The sequence below is a fragment of the Pieris rapae genome, chromosome 15 (assembly GCF_905147795.1).
Source record: "Pieris rapae chromosome 15, ilPieRapa1.1, whole genome shotgun sequence".
Taxonomy (NCBI): Eukaryota; Metazoa; Arthropoda; class Insecta; order Lepidoptera; family Pieridae; genus Pieris; species Pieris rapae.
Genome location: NC_059523.1, coordinates 8489589 through 8511774, shown reverse-complemented (window position 1 = coordinate 8511774; position 22186 = coordinate 8489589). Strand labels below are relative to the sequence as shown.

General features: G+C 34.2%; 1 protein-coding gene, 1 long non-coding RNA gene and 1 pseudogene across 3 annotated transcripts; 2 read left to right on the top strand and 1 right to left on the bottom strand.

Moving 5' to 3' along the window:
* Positions 1-309: 309 nt before the first annotated feature.
* On the top strand, positions 310-2512 carry LOC123689839 (annotated as a pseudogene).
* Positions 2513-3850: 1338 nt separating this feature from the next.
* On the bottom strand, positions 3851-5784 carry LOC110999956 (Golgi to ER traffic protein 4 homolog). The gene is made up of 4 exons (XM_022269250.2): positions 5538-5784; positions 5182-5464; positions 4309-4616; positions 3851-4211 (listed from the first exon to the last, which is right to left on the bottom strand). Exons 1-4 carry the CDS (start codon positions 5645-5647, stop codon positions 4010-4012), a joined length of 903 nt encoding a protein of 300 aa, XP_022124942.2. The 5' UTR covers positions 5648-5784; the 3' UTR covers positions 3851-4009.
* An 892-nt stretch (positions 5785-6676) lies between these two features.
* LOC111002448 lies at positions 6677-10231 on the top strand. 2 transcript variants are annotated; one of them, XR_006750704.1, is made up of 5 exons: positions 6677-6769; positions 6857-7841; positions 8125-8310; positions 8602-9819; positions 10005-10231. It is a non-coding gene; the product is annotated as an uncharacterized LOC111002448 (long non-coding RNA). The 2 variants fall into 2 exon arrangements; XR_006750703.1 differs by having other exon boundaries at positions 6677-7841.
* The last annotated feature ends 11955 nt before the right edge of the window (positions 10232-22186 follow it).

Sequence of the window (22186 nt, the reverse complement as noted above, 5' to 3'; positions counted from 1 at the left end):
ATTTTTTTTAATATGGCTTTTATTTGTGCCAACTAGGCACAAGGTACTTCGCCAGTGTCGTGTAGATGGAGAAGGTACGAAGGAGATTGATCATGATCGGTGAAAATAATAATAATGCACCTAAAAAAATAGTTGAAATTCGATTGTTAGTTTATAGACAGCACAGATAACACAAATATGAGTTATAACATGATTAAATACTATTTCCTGTTTAAGAATAATTTATATATATACACACACTTGCACTTTAATTGTATTACTTCTATATATTTAGGTACATAAAAATCTACAATATGGACGAGGGACTTTATGGGGAAGAACGTCATAGAGAGGATAGGTAAGTTTGGGACAGTTAAATAGTATGTGAGATACAGTGCCTTTAATCATCTTCATCCAAGCCGCACTCACAGATAGAGTGATCCCTCATCCGAAGTTTGGCTAGATGTACAGGAGTACAAGCATGACCAAGGCGCAGACGTGAGATTGTGGATGTAATTCTGCTATTTGCAATCCGATTATGACAAAACCAGGGTTGTCTTGGTATGTTTGGTTGGATGGAAGTTTTAAACTTACCCTTAACCGATTTGGAATTATTCCAAAATGTCTTCCAGGTTCTGTCCAGATATGTCTTTGTAAGAGCGCAAATTTTAAAATAATCTAGAGAACCTGACTCAACAGCTGCTTTGGCATATGAATCAGCAGTCTTGCTTCCAGGGATACCTGGGTGCCTAGGAATCCAAACAAGAATGATAGCAACTCCTTTTTGATTACCAGAGAGTAGTCACCCGGATTTTTAGTATAGTGGGAAAACGTGATTTGCTGCGAAATGGGTTTTCTTTAATGGACATTAAACTTGCTCGTGGCCGTGCACGGAGGCCGCACGGATGTCTTTTTTGTCTTATTTATCTACTACATAATAAGTGATTAAGTGAAGTGAACAGTGGCTGGGGCTTGGTCCGTCTTAAGTGCATACACAAACAAAGAGCTTTGGCTGTCAACAGCTCATCAGTGTTACTGATAAAATCTGTGGTTTTGAATGTTAAAATGACTTCTACTACGGCTGTGTCGGATACACAAAGACCTCCTTCAGTAAACTTGCGGCTAAATCTAGGTCAAACTGGAAGTGTCCGGCCTGTAAATTACCTGCAAAAAGCCATGGTACCTAATACTCCTGTTAAGTCACTGTCCAGCAGACCTCCGCCCCCCGCATCCTTACCGTTGGTGGGGAATTTAGATGAATATTATAGAAACATGGAATTATCGCTTTTGTCCAAACTTTATATAAAAATATACTTAAGGACATTCTGAAAAAAGTAGGTGCAATATAAGTGCGCAAGTAAAAACACACCTTGATGAAATAACGCAAAGTCTGAGCTGTTGTCAGACGAGTGCGATACTATTATTGCAGAAAGTCAGCAATCACGGGAAAAGATCAGTAGATTGGAGAAGACAATTGTAAATATAAACAATAAGTGTGTGTATTTAGAGAAATGCACGCGCTTGAACAGAAGATCCATGAATTCGAGTAGACTTCTCTAAATGATCGCATAGAAATAGTGGGCATCGAAAAACTACCAGGTGAAAATCTCAAGGATTTTATATCTTAGTTTGGGGACACAATCAATGTAAGTACTTCAGAAATTGATTGGGCCAGGCGAATCACGACCAGCCGCCCTTTGAAACCTGGCGCAAAACCGGCACCTATAGAAGTGAAATTCAAGGTATCAAGAGCCGACTCTCGTAACACCTGGTTGGCGCAGCGCCGTAAAATGACGGAGGTGACGAGTGACAAAATCACACCCCACCAGCAAAATATACATCAACGAAGCACTTTCTAAGGTATCTAGAACCCTGCTTTGGAACACAAGCTAAGCAGCTTTATGGCATATACAAGTATATATGGGTATCTAGTGGTAAAATACTAGTTAAAAAAAGGGAAGGTGAGAAGTCAATATGAATTCGTAATGAAAGTGACATCGTCAAGCAAGCATTACTTAACAAAAGCTGAAGTATTTTTTTATTAACTACCTTCTAGTATGTTTAACTATTTTTATAAAATTCAACGATTCATTTCAATTAGACTTAATAGTTGATGAATGTATGAACTGATAGTATAGATAATTGGATAAGTCAGTGTACCTTTAAAACAGAACTCTGTTATATTCACATAAATATTCGTTCTATAAAAAAGCTTTTTTCAGAACTTTTAGTAGTGCTTCACGACCGTCTAAATTATATAGATATATTAGTAATAACCGAGCCTAACATCAATTATTGTTTGTTAACATTTTATAGCATTCCTGAATTCGATGTTAATGTTCACACTCGTTGTGGACGCGAAGAGGTGGAGGAGTGTTGGTTAACTAATTAGTCCTTGTAAGCGGCGAGCCTGCTGCCGAATTTGTTTCCATTGTTTGCGATTGGCAAAGTGAGCAATTACACATTATTTCAATATTTTCGTCCACCAAGATGCAATAATCAGAAAATCCAAGAATTTTTAACCTACTTTAAAAAACTATTACCTGAGTCATTATCTCTCTAGTGACAAAGTAATTGTATGTGGGCATATAAACATAAACTTTTTAAAAGATAGATAAATATGTAAAATGTTATGAAAATGTAATAAAGACGTGACGACAAGAGTAATTTTAGTATAAATGTAGTCGAATTATGTTTGAACCATATATTTATTAAATCATCCTCAGCATTAATCGATTCTGCTGTAATAAAACATAAAATATCTGATCATTATTTGGTCGCGGCATCTGTACAATGCAAACAGACCCCGAATGTAGCTCGGGCGAGGTGTGTGAATCACGCGCTGTGCCCGCCGTTTTCGCAGGCCAGCGCCGCCGCCGTGTGCTTAATAATAGATTAGTGAGAGAAAAATTTCTCTCCACCAACTTCGATTATCTCTTACATATAGTTGCCGATTTAAATTATACAAAGAGCTATCAAATTTATTTAGAGACATTTACAACCAATTTTATAAAGTGAAAAGTATGAATGGAAACAGGGACTTAACTTAAAAAACACATTTAAAAATATGGTTATTGAAAAAGATACATTATTCAAAGTATGGTGTAGCGATCCTAAGAATATGATAAACAGACTAATTTATACTAGATATAGAAAGAAATGTCAAAAAGCCATTTAGATTGTAATAATAATATTAAAAAAGTTTGGGATAAAAATAATGAGTTATTGGGTATAAATAAAAAAACAGTCTTTGGATAACCTTATCTTAAATAACATAACTAAACACGCAGGCAATCTGTAATAAATTTGCTGATACATTCTGTCAGGAAATTGATGTGTGATGTGAAATGGCTGGATAGGAAGACTTATGTTAAATTGTCTAATGTGTGTATGAGATGGGAACTGTTAAGGATATAAAACTAATAAAATAAATAAAAATATATCTTATACGCATGTCTGATTTACAAATAATTGTTGATAGATTAGCCACACTTGACACAGCCTCTTTCACAGACCGGCCCATACGCTTTTACAAATAGCTAGCGCAGATTGGGTCCAGTACTTGCAGGGATGGGTCATCATCCCTTCTTTTATACGCATGGCCCCTGCTTAGGCACTTTTAATTTAAGAGGCGAGTAGCTGGCCACTTACACTTTTTTTACATGAGACTCAAACTATGGCAAAATTATTTTGGTATCAAATTTCGTGTCAAAAACTCAAGTTCTTTTATTAATTTTGATATGATTAAAGGCTAACACAACTTAACATTATACAAGTTAAGTAAAAAAAAATGGTTTATGAGCTCAAAACCTTATAAATGGATTATTATTTGTAAGATGTAAGTATAGGAAATTATTTAAAAAACATCAGATGTAGTTGCTTGCTTTAATATTTCAATTATTTTAAATTGAATTTTGATGGGTAAACAAATTTTCACCATCATAACTAGATACACAAAAACAGACTATCATAAAACAAAGTTTAATCTAAGCCAGGGACTTGCGGTTTGTTTGCCAACTTGCTGCCATGTTCATCTGAGCTTTCTATCTGGCCGAGCATTGACTTTAATTATAATGGCACTTATCATTGAGATAAGGTCTCTACGGTTCTCTGGGGCAGAAATTCCAAACCAGACACGGCCAATATTGTCCAAATACCCAAAGAAGCGAGGGTCACGCTTTAGAAATTTATAATAACTTTTACGTAGCATTAAAAATTTCATAGCATCTCCACTGAAATGAAAAATACAATTTTAAATTGTTTTGACATATTTGCATATTGCTTTAATATTTTAAAAGCTATCAAATGTTTAAGAAAACTGCAACTTACTGATCAATAACTTTAAGAAGCAAGTATAAAAAATTTAGTAGTGGATATGGAAATGGTGGGGCACTTTCATGCAAATTTGGATGACATCTTGTATATGTCTTGAAAGCCTCATGGGCCATTTCCTTATTTTTCAAACAAAGAATTTGCAGCACTGCCTGAGCTATAAACATAGCAATTTCTGACTTTGATCCTTTGGTAGTATGTAATTCTATCAATTTGGTAGCAAAAGCAACACCATCATTTGAATGTAAAAAAAGCCTATAAGCAGTTGATAACTTCTTTTCTTGCCAGTACACTTCTGCAATACTCTGAAAATTTCCTCAAAATATAATTTAAGAAAATATTGATATGTGTCATGTATTAAAAGTGGAAGGAGGTTGAAAAAGTACAAAAAAAGGTACATTGATGGTGCATATGGTTTATGGAATTGAGACTATTAAAACTAAGAGATGCTGTTGTCCTAACTATACCAATAACTCAAAAGAAATTGACCATTGTTATGTGAATTACATTCACCTTTTTAGGAAAGTTATGTATATGGTTCAGCAGTGTTGGCCTAGTGGCTTCAGCGTGCAATTCTCATACCTTTGGTCATAGGTTTTAGTGGGCGTATTTAACATTTGCTCTAACAGTGAAGGAAAACATTGTGAGGAAACCGACATGACTTAGATGCAAAAAGTCGACAAAGTGTGTCAGGCACTAGCCTGATCAATGATCATGAAACAGGTTCAGAAATCTGAGGCCAAGACCTAAAGAGATTATAGCCCCACTGATCTCTTTTTTAAGTATATTGTAGATAGACACCAGTATAATCTCAATTTGTGTAATCATCTATACAAAATCACAATACCACATTTAAAACTAAATATTTACCCTGTGGAGTAAAGGATGGCCTCTCTTATTTTTATCCATTGACCACTTTACTGCATTAATTAAAAAGGTTTCCCTCTCCACCACATTTGGTTTCATCTTAGCAATGAGTTGAGCAATTTTTTTAATCCATTCTTCACATGGTTTTATGTAAGATTTTGTGAGTACATCTAAAAGAAGTATCGCCAAATCTATACCACTACCTTGTTGATCACATTCTAACAATATGTTTGCACCACTGTGTAACAATTGTAGCAAATCATCGTACTTCTTTTGATTTAAGTACCTACGAATTAGAAACAGCAGTTAAATAAATCAACTCCATCAGTAACAAAACTATTTAACAGTTAACTACGTACCTAAAATATAGAGTTCTGTACATTTGATGTGCTTCATAGTATTGACCCGCATTAACAGATGCTTCGAGTTTTTCTAAAACTCTAGCGACACCACTTTCTTCGCGGGCCATTGTTTAATTATTATTGAATAATTAATAACACTGAATTCGACAATATACAATCTCTTATTCAATTAAACATTCAACAGGAAAGAAATGAGTTTTCACTCCGCTTTTAATGGCGACTTCTGTGTGAAATGAGTTTTTGAATTTTCTTTCATTTTTTTTTTTTCAATTTATCCCTAATGGGAAAGGCAAAGGACTTTAGTCCATACAGCCAGGTCTTATTTTTGGTAATAATTGGAAAATTTTGGTAGTTTCAAAGGCCAAAGCCACGTCTTCATTTTTCTTCATCGTAAGGCCGAAGCCATGACTTGTCTTATTGTTGTCATGTCTTATTAATCTCGATCTTATAAGCCTAAAATCACTTTTTCGACGTTTTGAATTGGTCGAAGTCAAATCCATAAGCAATAATAGTAGAATCCAAGTAAAAATTATTAAATTTTCAGGTGCTTGTTTCAAATCCGATCTTAAGATAAATCTAAAAATATGTCCATTCAAACCAATTAGTCAATCCTAGGAGTACAATCCTTTTAAATTTCTTGAACCGTATTAGAAATAAATTCATAAATAGTATCATATATATCATGTTTCATAAGCAAGTCTTGAATACAGCGCGGAATATTTTCAGGTCTTATATGATAGTTTAACAGATTTGATGATAAACATAGGCGTTGGATATGGAATTCAGAGCATTCGAAAAATATGTGGTCTAAAGTTTGATCGACGTCTGAATTGCAATACGAACAGGAGGGAGACATAATAATGCGCATGCGGTGTAAATGTGAATTAAATCTGCAATGTCCGAATCTAAGGCGGCATAGTGTTGTATAAAATCTTCTGCTTTTGTAATTGCTGGATTTACAAAACCATGGCAATCATGGCATTCCAATATCTTGGTTGATTGCAGCATACCAAGTGCCTTTTCTCGCTAAACTTTCTTGCCAAAGATCTTTCCAATCCTGATTAAGTTTTGACTTTAGAAGTGGTAGTAAATCAGTGTACGGAATGGCAACATTGTCAGCAGCGCTACCGCTGGGCGCTGTCACTGTCGACAATCGCACGTGCAAGGAAATCCACATGCTCGTTGCCTGCGACTCCTATATGCGAGGGCGTCCATAAGAATTCCACACTGTAATTTCTTTTAAATAGCATATACAATAAGTATCTTATTTCTGTGATAATATAGCTTGACTTAGCACTGAATTGATGATTTTGTAGAGCTTTTAGAACACTCATGCTGTCTGTGATGATTAACCAATATCTTTCCGAACGATCTTCAATGAATCGTAATGCAGAAACAATAGCAAGAGCTTCTGCAGAAAATATGCTCAAATTTTCATTTAGTTTAGTACCTCGTCCAAACTTCAAACTTGGTATATAGAATGCCATTGAAACCTTATCTTCCTTTTTTGAGCCATCTGTGTAAATGTGTTTATAATTGGGATATTGAGATATAACATTATAGATTTCGTGTCGATCTCTCAGTTTATTGTCTATAACTATGCTTATGTTATGCATAATACTTTCATAGCTCTTAGTATAGCAAACCCAGTTATCTGATTTAAAGATGTTGTGCTGATTGACCAAATTTAACAAAAAGGGGAGCTCATGCAAAAGAAAGGGATAGTTGCTTGATAAAGGGGAATTCATATGCAAACTATTGTTCAGATGTGTAAGTTTGTTAATAAGGGAGTGATTATTAATAGAAAGTAATTTTAGCAAAAATCTCCTTTTTAAATATTGAAACATTAAGTATAGTGGAGGAGTGTTGTATTCAACTTGGAGTGAATTTATGGGAGTTGTTCTCATTGCCCCAGTGATAAGTCGAAGACTATGATTTTGAATGACATCCAATTTGTGAAGCAGTTGGTTATTTGAAGCAAAACAAAAGAAACTGTATTCAAAGTGGCTACGAACAAGAGATTTGTATAGAGTTAAAAGAATTTTAGGATCAGAGCCCCAGTATGTTCCAGCAAGAGACCTCAAAATATTCAGTGCCTTTGTAGCTCTGTCAGTTACACAATCAACATATTTACCCCAGGATACATTGTTAAGAAACAACACACCCAAGAACTTAGCTTTGGTTACAGCTGGGAGTTCTGTACTATCATAATATAATTTGACCTGAAAAGGCCTTCCTTTATTGAATACTAATACTTTGGATTTCTCTATACTTATGTCTAAGGCAAGATAATTAAAATAGGTATGTAAATTTTTTAAACTAGAATTTAATATGGGAGCCATATTCTTAGAGTTGGCATCAGAGTAATATACCACTAAATCATCTGCAAATTGTAAGTTAGTTACTTTGGGACCTAAAATTAAGTTAAGTTTGTGAATATACAGTGTAAAGATTAAAGGACTTAAAATACTGCCTTGGCAGGTGCCTTTATAGGAGAAATGTGGGCCTATAAGCCTGTTATGATATTTAACATAAACTTTTCTACCATGTAAGAACTCAAATATCCATTGCACAACCTTTACAGGCAGACCAATGGAAACAAGCTCTGAAGACAGAATATGATGATTTACGTTATTGAAAGCCCCTACTACATCAAAAAATACACTGGCCAAAACATTATTGGATTTGAATGCTTGAAAGATGTCCAAATGTAAATGGGCAATACTCTCTCTAGAAGATCTGCCCTTTCTAAACCCAAATTGATTAGAAGGTAATATTTTATTTAATTCTATGAAATGTTCTAATCTTTGTTTCAATAGTTGTTCAAATATTTTCCCCACATAAGAAGTCAAAGCAATAGGTCTATATGAATTAAAATGAAATTTCTCTTTATTAGGTTTTAATATGGGCACTAAACAATTAATCTTCCAATCGTCTGGGATCAAAGTTTGTTCCCAAAGACGATTAAAAACTTTTAAAAGTACTGATTTGTATTGAATCAATAAGTGCTTTAGCATTTTATATGGAATACCATCTAAACCGGCTGTTGTGTCTCTTCTAGATGATATTGCTGACATTAATTCGGCAAATGAAAATGGTTCCAAAAAGTATCTGTGATTAGGGCAAGACCAATCTTGATTGTCAAAGTGGGATGCTGGCTCAACAGTATCTGGAGTGTATTTTTTGAGGTAATGAATAATCCAATCATAATTGTTATCAAACACAGACGAAGGTGAGTAAGTTTTGTTAAATTTACGCATATGTGACCAAATAATTGAAATAGGTGTAGTTCTGAAAAGGATTCACATAATTGGTTCCAACTTAATCTTCTTTCAGATCTAATTATGTATTTCTTCTTAGCTTGAACCTTTTTAAAGTTTATATAATTCTCTTCAGTTGGGTCTTCTTTGAATTGTAAGTATGCATTTTTACTATCTGTGAGAGCTTTAAAACAATTTGAATTCCAACATGGAAGTGGATTTCTTTTTGTTTTTGTGTTTGGTTTTAAACGAGAATTATTATGACTAGATGAAGAGAAAGGAAGAGATTCCGATAGAGCCCTGTTTAAGCATTTAATAAGATTGTTGTATGGCGCTTCTAAACGGGCCATGTTTTGCTGCAATTGATGGCTGCAACACATGGCCCGGCAACATTGCAAACAATGTCAGCCACACTATGCAATGTTGCAGTAATGTCCCGGCCATATAGCCAAACATGTTTTGTGTAGCCACTTATGGCCGATATTGCTCCGATGGGTTGCCGAACGATCGCTAGGCTATCGAATTCAACTGCAATATTGCACAGCCAGTTCTATTGTTGTTTCAGTCACTCTCTTTGTGGCATAGTGTATCCTTTTCTACGCGACATGAAGTTTGCTATGAGTGAAGTGTGCCTGTTGCTATATTCTGTGTTTTGCGATCAGCTGCATTTTGACAACTACGTAAAAATGGTTACTGGTCTAACAAGACAATTACTGATTTTATTGAAGAAATACATTTGCACCCCGAGTTGTGGGATATAAAAACCGGCTCATACAAAGATAGAAATTCTAAAAAAGATGCATGGAATGAAATCACTGAAAAGTTTGGCATAACAAGTAACGAGGCTTACAAAAAATTCAGAAGCCTAAGAACTTACGCAAATAATGAGGAGAAAAAGAAGAAAAGTGGTAGTGCTGGCGGTAAAACAGTAAAGTGGTTTGCTTAAGATGCGATATCGTTTCTCTTTACTCAAAATACCACGAATATAGGATCACATAGTGAAAATGAAAACTTCTAACGTAAGTATCTTTAATAAAGTATTTTAGTCATTATAAATGTACATATCTCTGTATTACGTATGTATCATATCGATTGATAAATTGAACTTCTTCCCTCGAAATCTTTTGCAACTTGTTTCCATTCTGTTACTCCTGACGGCATCTGAAAGGCTTAAAGATATACTAAAAATTTTATGCATTCACAGGCGACTGAAACTACATACTGACATCAGTGTTGACCCACGTGAAGTCGTAGAATCAGAAACAACCGACACTTTGGAAGCCGTCGATACTACTCCAAAACCACGTACTAAAAGGCTCAAAATATTATACGCGATGCTGGCGAAAATAAAAACGAATATGCTGCTACTAGATACCTATTATTATTAAATTTAAAAAGTACATAATAGTTACTACCTATGGGTAACATATTTAATAAACCTATGTTAACTTACCTTGATGTATTATTTTAATCCTTCTATAATAGCTGTACACACCTCTTGTATAAAAGTTGAAATCTAACACTCGGAACAGGTACATAAAACTTTTAAATGAATCTCCTGTTGCCAAAAACCGCGAGTTATCGCAAATCTCGTGATGGCGATGAAACAGGTTCAACATTGCTGTTCTCATGTTTGTATCATTTCTTTTTATTTTTGGTCCAATTTTGTTTAAGAGAAAGTCAAAGTCGCCTTTTGAAATTCTAGCCAAGTTCTTGAATAATTTATTATCAAGGCTTATTACTGCTAGACTCAAATTGTCTACAGTTTCACGCCTATTTAAATAAGGTCGAATCCTCAATCTCTTCTTTTTCTGTTCTTTTAAAATTAATATAAGCTGCTGCGACAAGTGTGATTTCATCAGCCATTGTTGCCGGTATGTGTGGCCCGTTTAGGAGTCTGCATCATGGGCCATACTATTGCTGACATATTGCAACACATGGCCCGGCCATAGATTGCTCGGTCATCATCTGCATTAAAACATTTTTGTGATGGCCGGACAAATAATTGCCAATAGTGCAGCCATCAATTGCAGAAAAACATGGCCCGTTTAGAAGCCCCAGTATGTTAAAATAGGATCTTGAGTATTTACGGATAAATTATGTAATAACAAATCAACTTTAGTGGAATATAGATCCCAATCAACTAATTTTAAATTACAAGAAGAAGGGAGAGGATTACTATCAGGTATATCTATAGATTAAGAATTATTAAAACTAAAAAACTAAAAAAAATATTCCCCAAACTATATTATGGCAGTTAAAATCCCCCGCCAAGAAAATTGGTTCAGGGAGGCTTTTAATTAAATTATTCAGTTTATGTGGTGAAAAAAGAGGGCTGCAATTACCTGGGCTGTAAAGGCTTACAATAGTTAATTCCTTGCAATTTGAATATTTAATTTTAATAGCTATATTTTGAAGAGAATTATCATAAACAGTATTTACATTAGAGTAAGAGATAGATCTATGTACAAGTATGGCTACACCATTGTGAGAGTTTCCTGAGTCTAGTCTTACTACATCGAAATTACGCAATTTAAATTTATGATGAGGTTTAAGCCAAGTCTCGCAAAGAATGGCCACATGAATATCATTATCCAAAAGAAAATGATTGAAAATATGTTGATTGTGCAATATAATCTGAGCATTCCACTGTACTATATTTAAAGTATCCATTAGGATATAATTAAAGATTGTTTACTATTCTGCTTTTTGAAAGAATCTTTTAAAACATCTTTTATGGTTTCAGAGCAAATTTTGGATTCATTGGTCCTGTTGAGGGTGATTAATTTAACAAGTGATTCAGTAATGGTTTTAAGTATTATTTCTGAATTGAGTAATGAAAGGAATTGGTCTGTTTTACTATGTGAGGGAAAATTAGTGCTATTAAGAGCTTGTGCATAACTTTTATTTTGAAATGTATCTTTATTTTGCTGAATTTTTTCTTTTTTGATAGGACATATAGAAGATATTGAAATATGGTTCCCTTTACAATGGCAACAAGAGGCCTCTTTGGGGTTAACATTGCAAGATTTAAAGTTGTGACCTTCTCCACAGATGGAGCATCTTTCAGCGTTTTTACAAAATTTGGCAATGTGACCATATCTCAAGCAACGGAGGCACTGTTTTACTGGAGGTATGTAGGCACGAACTTCAAATCTCCAACTATTGAAGTCAACACTCTCAGGTAAGTTTGGACAAGAGAATGTGATGGACACAGTTTTTGTAGGTTCATATTTGATGGTCCCGGTAGAATGCGATAGCGAACCCGGAGCCTCTGTAACGCGGCTTTGTAGGTATTTGTCGAGGTGTTTTTAGTGGGTATTGTTCACCCAGTCTCTGAATAGCAGAGATTTTGGTGTGGGTCGAGTCTCACATACCCCTGCAACTTTCTAGGACAGGGGATGCGCAAATGCATTTCCACCTCGAATAAAAAAAAAAAAAAAAAAAGGTTCATATTTGATGTTACTGTTCTCGTTAGTCCTACGCATGAAGCGTCTGATCGAGACTATATTTTTTGTGCTGGTCAGAGCGCTGTAAATCTGTTTGTTTGATAGATCTATAGGCACGTGACTAATAACGCCAGTTGTTTCAGTTGCGGCTGGTATACTAGCGTAGTTTGTGGTTATCCAGGAACTTTTTATTGCTAGGAGCTGCATAAGCCAAAGCTGGTCTCTCGAAAATCACTCCTACTTTTGTTTTATTAATCCTTTTTAATTGTTTTACGCCTTTGTTGTATCTTTTTATTGCGTTGGCGAGAGACATCATGTCTCTCGAGCCAATTGGTTTGTCTCTGTCAGAACTTTCTAGAAATACAATATATTCGAAATTGCCACCATCTTCAGGATAGAAACGGACGTAGTTAGGTAATTTAAATGGGATATACTTATCTACATCTTCCTCGGAAATTATGGAGTCAGTTTCAGAGTCCCGCACCGCAGCGCGTTCCTCAGAGTCTCCCTCGAAATCTTCCTTTTTTTTTTACGCCTTTTTCTACCGCGGGACATCGCGGCAACAATCACACTTTTTGAGTAAATAAAACTTACAACAATAACAATTTGTATTATTTTAACTTAATTTTTTTTAAAAAAAGGCGCCCTTGTTGTTCGAACTTTCCCGCGCTTTTCCGAATTTTCTTTCAACAGTCATTGACTTTGGACAATAGCATTTTTTTAATATGGCTTTTATTTATGCCAACTGTGCACAAGGTACTTCGCCAGCGTCGTGTAGATGGAGAAGGCACGAAGGGGATTGATCGGTGAAAATAATAATAATGCACCTAAACAAAAAATAGTTATTGTTAGTTTAAAGACAGCACAGACAACACAAATATGAGTAATAACACGATTAAATACTATTTCCTATTTATGAAAAATGTATGGATAAACTTACACTTACTTAATTACAATTTTAGATAAATATATTTTTTTTTAATTTTTTCATGATACAGCATCAGTAAATACATATAACCCTGAATTTTCAACCCTTTACAATGAACCCCCTATCTTTAATTTCATTATTAAAAACTTATGTTGTGAATTCTGCGGTTTATAAAGAGAAAAATTCACAGAACAACCTAAAAAGATTTCATTCCGGAAAACAGTCGCTGGGATAGCATAGCAAAATGTTTCGTGTTGATATGTACTAAACGGGTAGGCTCAGTAAAATCTCATTAAGGAGAAACGAAGTTCGAGGAGGCAGCTAGTTTTCATTATATATTTCGTCTATGAACATCGAAATCACAGACCATGTAAACATTGTATTATTGAGAATTTCAGAACAATAAAATAATTTTATAAAATGAGAATACAGTAACATCACCGATTATTATAACTTATTTATAAATAACTAGGTTTAAATGTTTTAATAAAGTAGTTTTGGTTCTTAGACTGTGTTATAAAACCTTTGGACAGAATGCACTGACAACCAATTATTGGATTTTGTATAGATTTCGAAGCCATTTTATGTATAAGCAGTAGTTATACGTAGTAGTAAAATATGAAATACCGTAGCATATTATAATCATTTTGCCTCATTGTCGTCTCCATCGACCTATTAAGGTTGGGGTTGGCTCGCCAAACTTTATCCGTTTAAATTAGATATTAACATATGTTCAACAGTTTGTTAGTCATAGTATAATATATTATAAGTACTGGCCGTACAGTCAGTATACATACAGTCTTAGTTTAATAACTTTTTTATTAAAATCAATATATTTAATGATTAATTTCTATATTCTTTTTTTAATTAAATCCTCGTTTATGATCTTTTTTAATAGAAATATTCCTACAGCTACTCATTCAACAATATTCTTAGTTATAGTTGGTATTAGACCGAAGAATCTGGAATAGTTGGGTTTGCCTTTACCAAACGAATTTAGAATCGAAATTGGTCGATAATGTTCTATTTTATTTCTAGATCCTTTTTTGTGTATCGGTACGATGTGGGCATCCATTTGGATGGTAAACTACAGAATATATTAAGCGACTGATTAAATATATTTGTCAAAGGTTTTGAGAGTTGTCTATAGCATTTTTGTAGAAATATTGAAGGTATTCCATCACTGCCCGAACCTTTATTAATATTTAAAGATTCAACTCTCTACAGACTTCATCCTTGGTCAGTATTACTTGGTTGCCTGTATCATCTGATTCAGCGAGGTGTTGAAGATTGTAATTATTATCTGGAAGTTGAGCTTTTAAAAATTTGTTGAACCCTTCGCAAGCTTCTGCTTCATCTCTGAGAATAATTGTGTTAGGGTAGTCTGGGCTACATTGGCGTTTATTTCTCAGATATGACCACAACGCTTTGGGATCCTTACTCAAATTATTTTGGATGCTCTTCCCAAACATATCAAAGCACTTTTTGGATATAAGTTTTTGTCTAGCGGTTTCCTACATAGAGATTGTACCAAGTACCTACCAGTGATACCTAGGAAATACTGAAAATATTTAGAAAAGTTGTTGAAAGTTGCCAATACTTTTATTGTATTTCAAAGTAATCTCCGTTCCTCTCGACACATCGTGGCATTCGATGGAACCACTGACAAAAACAGTGGGCCCAATCTTCCGTAGGGGTCTTTTCTGTGTTATTTTCGTACGCTCGTAAAACGAATACCTTGAATTTTATCATCAACAGTTCGTTTTGCGGAGTGCGCTGAAGCGTGATGAAGGAGGATCCTGCTTCGAGGGCGCGGCTGTCGATTTTTTCGAAGACAACAGGCAAACAGCGATTGAAATACAAGTCTGCAACAGTCCTTCCATCTCCTAGCACAACTGTCGCGAAATGACCTTTCCGACCAAAGGCATGAGGCATCATCTTTTTTCCTTAACATCTTCCTTTCTTTACTTCTTTTGTATCTTTCCCTCTTTTTTTCTTTACTTTCTTCTTCTTTAGTTGGCCGATCCTCGAAAGGAAACACCCACTGAGCTGATTGTCTTTTGGTTTCGGGTTCGTAGTAATATACCAGGCTTGCATTACCTGTGACGACGTACTAATACATCATTTTAGTCCCCGCCGTTGTACTTATCTAACATTTGGCGACACCAGTCCATGCGAAAGTGTTTCTGGTCATCGGTTAAAGTATGGGGAATCCACCTGGTCCAAAGCTTCCTAACGCCTAAATGTTTGTATAATATTTTTTGAACTTATCTCATACATAATGCCTAGGCTTGCCTGTATCTGCTGATAGGTCACTCTCTTATCTTCCTCTATCATGCGTCGCATAGCACTGATGTTATCTTCAGTAGTCGCTGTTAAAGAACGTCGTATAAAATATATGTACATACAAATGTTTCTTTACCGATACATCGTTGGACATTTGAAAAAAATCCTAATTATTAATAATAAGTAATTTAAGTGTTACAGTGTTCTATTGTTTTTTGTTCCCCATATTACTGCACCAAGTAACTGGCAATCTCCTTTTCATTAAGGTCCCATTGTGGGTCGTTATTACGAATATACCAGAAAGCATCAAAGCATTTGTCAAGATATCATTAGAACATTGACCAACTGCTGACACGGGCCACGTGATGTTCAAAATTTTAATCAATTCGACTTACGGTCCTTCAAGAAAAGAGCGTACCAATTCTTAAAAGGTCGGCAATGCACTCGCGAGCCCTCTGGCATTGAGAGTGTCCATGGGCGGCGGTATCACTTAACATCGGGTGAGCCTCCTGCCCGTTTGCCCCCGGTTCTATAAAAAAAAAAACACCGGGGTGCGATACACTAACAGCTCACAAGAATAATATGAATGTGTTATTCAGTTTCAGTTGTAAGTAGTATTTATGATATCTTCTTCTTAATATATATAAATCGCCTGATGTTTGTCCACGACGGACTCCTAAACTACTTAACCGATTTTAAATTAAATTGGCACACCGTGAGCAGTCTGGTCCAACATAAGAGATAGGATAGCTTAGATCTTTAATTATATTTTATTGCAAATTATTTGTTTATTTTTTGATACAATTTTAACAGATGGCGCTGTGTTACCAATGTTTCACAGACACAGACAGCTATCTACCTTTCACATAAGTTCTCCAACCTTAGCCACAGCAACGCTTGGCCGAGTCTGCTAGTTGTTTAATAATAATCATATATTTAGTTATCTTGTGCAGCTTGTTTATACATACATTATGTACTATACGGATACACTGATATTTAATACATATAAATTTAGGGTTTGTTTCACAATGTCCGATTAAGTTTAAAATAAACTATTTATTACTTATTGGTAGGATTATTATTGTTGCGTTTCACGACTGTCAGATAGCGCTGTTCGTCATGAAACGCAAAGTTTCTTACTCAGAACTTTTATCTTCCGAATAATTTATTATTATTATTATTTTTTTTTATAGAACAGGGGGCAAACGGGCAGGAGGCTCACCTGATGTTAAGTGATACCGCCGCCCATGGACACCCTCAATGCCAGAGGGCTCGCGAGTGCGTTGCCGGCCTTTTAAGAATTGGTACGCTCTTTTCTTGAAGGACCCTAAGTCGAATTGGTTCGGAAATACTTCAGTTGGCAGCTGGTTCCACAGAGTGGTGGTGCGCGGCAAAAACTGCCTGGAAAAACGTGCAGTTGTGGAACGGCGGACGTCGAGGTGATACGGGTGGAATTTCGTATTCTGCCTCGACGTCCGAATTTGTTTCATAGCTATTTGGTACTTTATCCATACATAGTGAAACATACCCTTAAACACATAATTAACAGTCCACTGGCTCGCAAGCTTTACAGCATTGAAACGACTCGATTATAACCTTATATATTATTATAAGCTATGTTTAATTCCTAAAACGAATGAAGCTATTTATTATCAAGCACTTTGTCGGAAACGACAAATATTAACTGAACATCGTCTGTTAATGTGCGGTTTGACAGCAAAAAATACGTTATATTTTCCGCAAACTTTTAGAAAATTGGCGTTAATCCAACGTAAATCGTTGCTCATCTTCGGACACGAACATTTACTTGTCAACGAAATGCTTTTATTATTTTTTATTTCTATCTTTAATCGTCGATATAAAAAACGAAGTCTAGTACGATTTATTCATGATGGTTCTTTTTGTCTATTTTTTTAGGCTTGGAAAATAATTTCCTTCTTTATCTTCCTTTAAATATCTTCTGTACAAACATTACCTATTCACATCGTATCCACATGATGTATCATGTATCAGATTATTTTGATTTTTATCCCTATTTAGTGTTTCTTTTCTTCCTATTTGTAATACATATGTGTTTTTGCACTTCTTGGCTTCCTTATGTAATTTAATACATTTTTTTTCCTTACAGTGGTTGCCTGGCAGAGATAACTCGAAAGAGATAAGGCCGCCAGTTGCTTTCCTCTTCATTTAATTATGTTCAATTTTTATATTGTAATGTAACAAAGTGTTAATAAATAAATAAATAATTTGCATTCGTGGGTTTTCGGATCGATTTATTCCAATTTTTAAATCTGATCTTTTAAATTTACAAATGTTTTATTGTTATTATTATTGCTTATTTATGTTAAATAAGTTCAATCACCATAGGAGGTAGTGATTAGACTGTGACCAATTTAGTTTTAACGCGAGTTTATAGATAATTAATAGTTTATCAGTGAGAATGTAATAAATCTATTAATACTTATAGTATTTATAAGCTTTATTTTTAATAATTGAGTTCTAGGTGCTATCTTTTAAAATAAATCTTTTAAACAGAACGTAAAGTACTCGTATATTTTTTAATATTTTTTACAGACTACAATTGACAACAGAATGCGCAAATTATATTACAATAAAGAGGTAGTATTCTAAATATGAAAATAAATTTACGAATTTATTCTTAAATACAAAACGAAACTGTATGAACTTTAGTCTTCTAAAAATAGCAAACTAGATAAAATTGGTTAAGTAGATACTTGGAAGGTGCGATTTTTCACAAATCTTCAGATAACAGCTGACTTAGATCGATGATGCGATCCAAGTTTAAAAGGAAAATGGGTATTATAGATTTTAAAGAGAATATTCCTGTTGCAGTATAATATGTATCCGTAAAATCAACTTTACAAACAACATGTTATTTTTACTGGGGACTATCATTATACACATTATACATACATAGTCCCAAATAGATAAAGTGACGATTTATTTTTTGACTCAAAACGGGACATTGGTTAGTAAAGGTCAAATAATAAGAAGTCCAAAAACCCTTTTTAAAAGTAATTTATTTATAAAGGCTTTAAAGTTACGAATCACAAATATAATATATACAATATACATGCCCAAATGTTTAGTTATATTGTCATTTGTCAGAAATACAAATTTATTTTAATATGTGACGATTTCAAATAGCAATAAAACTCTTGGACGTTTGGAAAAGAGACTCGGTGTGGCGTTTACTCGACCTAGCGTCTGGACCAAGAGTCTAATTGTTAATTCCTACGCGTAATTTCATTTAATTACAAGATTTTTTATAATGTTGTAACTGTCTCGTAAACATAACTAAAAAGTCAATAGATCTGCTTAAGGGCATACTTTATTTTTATATATTGTTATTATTATATTTGTTTGTTTATTTGAAGTCATTTGAATATTTGTTGATATAGTTGTCATGTAAAGACTTCTTAAATTTAAATTCATTTCTAAAACTTCAAAAAAAAAACTTTACCTAAAAGGGAAGCTCTTTAGGTAATATCAGAATTAAATTAAGAATGATTGACTTCTTAAATATGTTAAGAGTGTTAAAATAACTAGACAGTAGGTTTGTTTGTTTGTTGTTTTGAGCTTGCATGAACTTGTTCATAGAAAAAAAACACGCTGCAAAAGCCCGCATCGTTAAGATGGCGATTGCTGTTCACTGAACCGTATAACACCTATTTCCCTATAGTTCTCGAATAAAACACATTCACTATTCGGAGGTCAAGGGCTTTTGGAGATAAAAATGGCTGTGTACGTCATGAATTTTTTATGTAGGTTTTACACAAAATTGAGTGGTTGCAACAGGGCGCAAAATAATTGGTATAATCATAATTAATTGAATAATCGTTATTTATTGGAATGCAATTTATTTATTTTAATTGAGGTTATCACTATACACACGTCATTGTTGGTGAAACCAGCTCCTAAAGACACATTAATAGTCATGGCATTTAAACAAACTGCAATTGTATATTTTTATTAATTAAATTTGAATGAGAAATGTCTTACCATAACTCAAAAAGGAATAGATCGAGAATATAAAGAATAGTATTTTACGTAAATTTGACCAGACATAAGCTGTAATTAAATTAAATAAATTTAATAACCCATACTGTATCAAATCAAATCTCTTTATTCATATAGGTAAACATGTGCACTTATAAACGTCAAGAAAAACAAATTAAAATAATTGTAAATTTAAATTTACAATCAGTTCGCAAATTAATGGCGTAGAGCGGGTAAGAAGAACTGGCAAGAAACTGTCCGCCACTCTTTTCAATCGCCAAGTTTTAAATACAAATTGTTTGAACTGGAGCAAATCAATCCCAAGGATTAGGATCATTTAAGTATTCGTCACACTGTAGTAATGATTATTAATAATTATTTTCAGTATCTAACGTTACTTGTTCAAGATTCTCTATACCTTTTATATAGCATAGTTATAGAGAAATCCCAGATAAAAAAGATTACGCACTTATACTAGCAAGTACTTTTAACTTTTCATATGGAATATTAATGAACTTTGTCTGTTACGTCCGTTATTATATTTGCATTCACATAGCGTCAGCATGGTTTCAAGTTTTATGATAATATCGTTACCCTGATGGAAAAAACGCTTAGTGTCTAACTATCTCTATTAAAGCGAGTACTTCCTTGATGAAGATGAGACGTGATTATTTGGAGATACTTTGATATTTACAATTCAATTCGACTTAGGGTCCTTCAAGAAAAGAGCGTACAAATTCTTAAAAGGCCAGCAACGCACTCTAGCATCGAGAGTGTCCATGGGCGGCGGTATCACTTAACATCAGGTGAGCCTCCTGCCCATTTGCCCCCTGTTCTATAAAAAAAATACCATCAAAGAATATTTTGACATATCACAAATTTTACCATTAATATTTCTCGTCATGTAACATAGTGATGTTGACTAAGTAACTAATATCATGATATAATATCAATGACAAATCTGTTCATCCATGGGTGTAAAACGTTGAAGGTCAAAGACATCTCGCAACGACACGCGCAAATCGCAAATCCAATGTACAGTTTCAGATAAATCAAAGACGGTAAGACTTGTGAAAGTGAGGTGAAATACGATGCTCAAGACCGAACGCGATGGAGAGTCACTATGATCGCCCTCTGCCCCATCTAGGGCTTATATGACATTTAGGGTCTGTTTCACAATGTGTGGATAAAGTACCAAATATGTAGCTATGCAACACATAAATTATTCGGAAGATAAAAGTTTGCGCTACCTGACCAGCCGTGAACCGCAACAATAGTGTTTATCCTACCACTAATTATATACTACCACTAATAAGTGATTTAATAAATGTTCCTATGTGTCTAGAATTAAAATAGTAGCGTATTTTAAAAGTATAACACATATTATGATGAACTCGTGATACTAACTTACGATAATTTAATCAATTTGTAAACGTAAATTAACTTTAGAAATAACGCGAAACGACCTTTTGGCGAAAATAATGACATAAATTTCGAGAAACCTTTAAACTGATTTTATTAATTTAATCTATAATTAGCGAATTCCATACGCAGTAGGCTTTATATTTTTTAATTATAATGAAAAAATCTAATCAAATTTAAAGTCAAAATAATAAGGCGTAAACTCTATGATAATAAATTTACAACGCAACTCGTCTTTTATATCGGATATTAATATTTTTTCTTTTTTTGTATACTCAGTTCTGGATTTGTGTGATGGCCAATTAATTTAATACAAGTGTCTAAAACAAAAGTACATATAACCAATATAGGCAATATCACTTAAATACAAGCCTACAAAAATGATTGAGTAGAGAATTCAACAAAACAATAAATCGTCTTGATGTGCTCGAAAGTGATTCAACAGTCTGATCGTTGGTAGTATTTATATTGAAATGGCTTCAAGATTTGGCCTTCCGCCAAAACTAGGGTGTAACTTGGTTGACGGAACTGGCAAATTGAGTCGAAGCCCGGAGCTATTCCCAAGCTTATTTGATTGAATGAAAGTTCAAGCTGTAGTTTATTGTTTGAAAACACTTGCCGTCTGCACTGGCCATTGAAGCTGGCGTGAAATAATGCATTTTGTGTTCATAAACGTGTTTTGGGCAAGACCCACAAACAACAGAAATAAAAACATTGTTCTTTCAAGTTCCAAATTCAAGTTTAAAAATCGAGAAACAACCATAAGACCTCTGGTTTCTGTATCTGTTCTTCGTACCCACTGTCTTCTCTTGGGTCATAGACATGCTTTTTTCTTTCAGGACGGCGTAAATATTAAAATTCATAGCCATTAAGAATATTTAGATGAAATAATGTTTGTAAAATATGTAGCGTCTGGTTTAACATTGCATCGTTAATTTACAATTTCTCCTTTCTAAAGATTCGCCCACGCAGTTTTCCTCATTATTTGAAGACATAATTTACTGAAACGCCTACGTACTCGTTTCTAAGATCCATGCGCGTGAAACGACGTGAGCATCCAGGACGAAGCAAATACTGAATTTATAAATTTAATTATAAGTTTAGTACATAGACCTGTCATATTAGTTAAGATGTATATTTTTTAAAGAAAAACACTTTTTTAACGGATTGAAGTTATGTATTATTGTATTGAAACTTATGATTACTTATGGTCACAGTGACTCACGCACGCTGTAAAGCACGCGAAACGTCGGTTAAATTTAAAATTATGTTTAAATAATT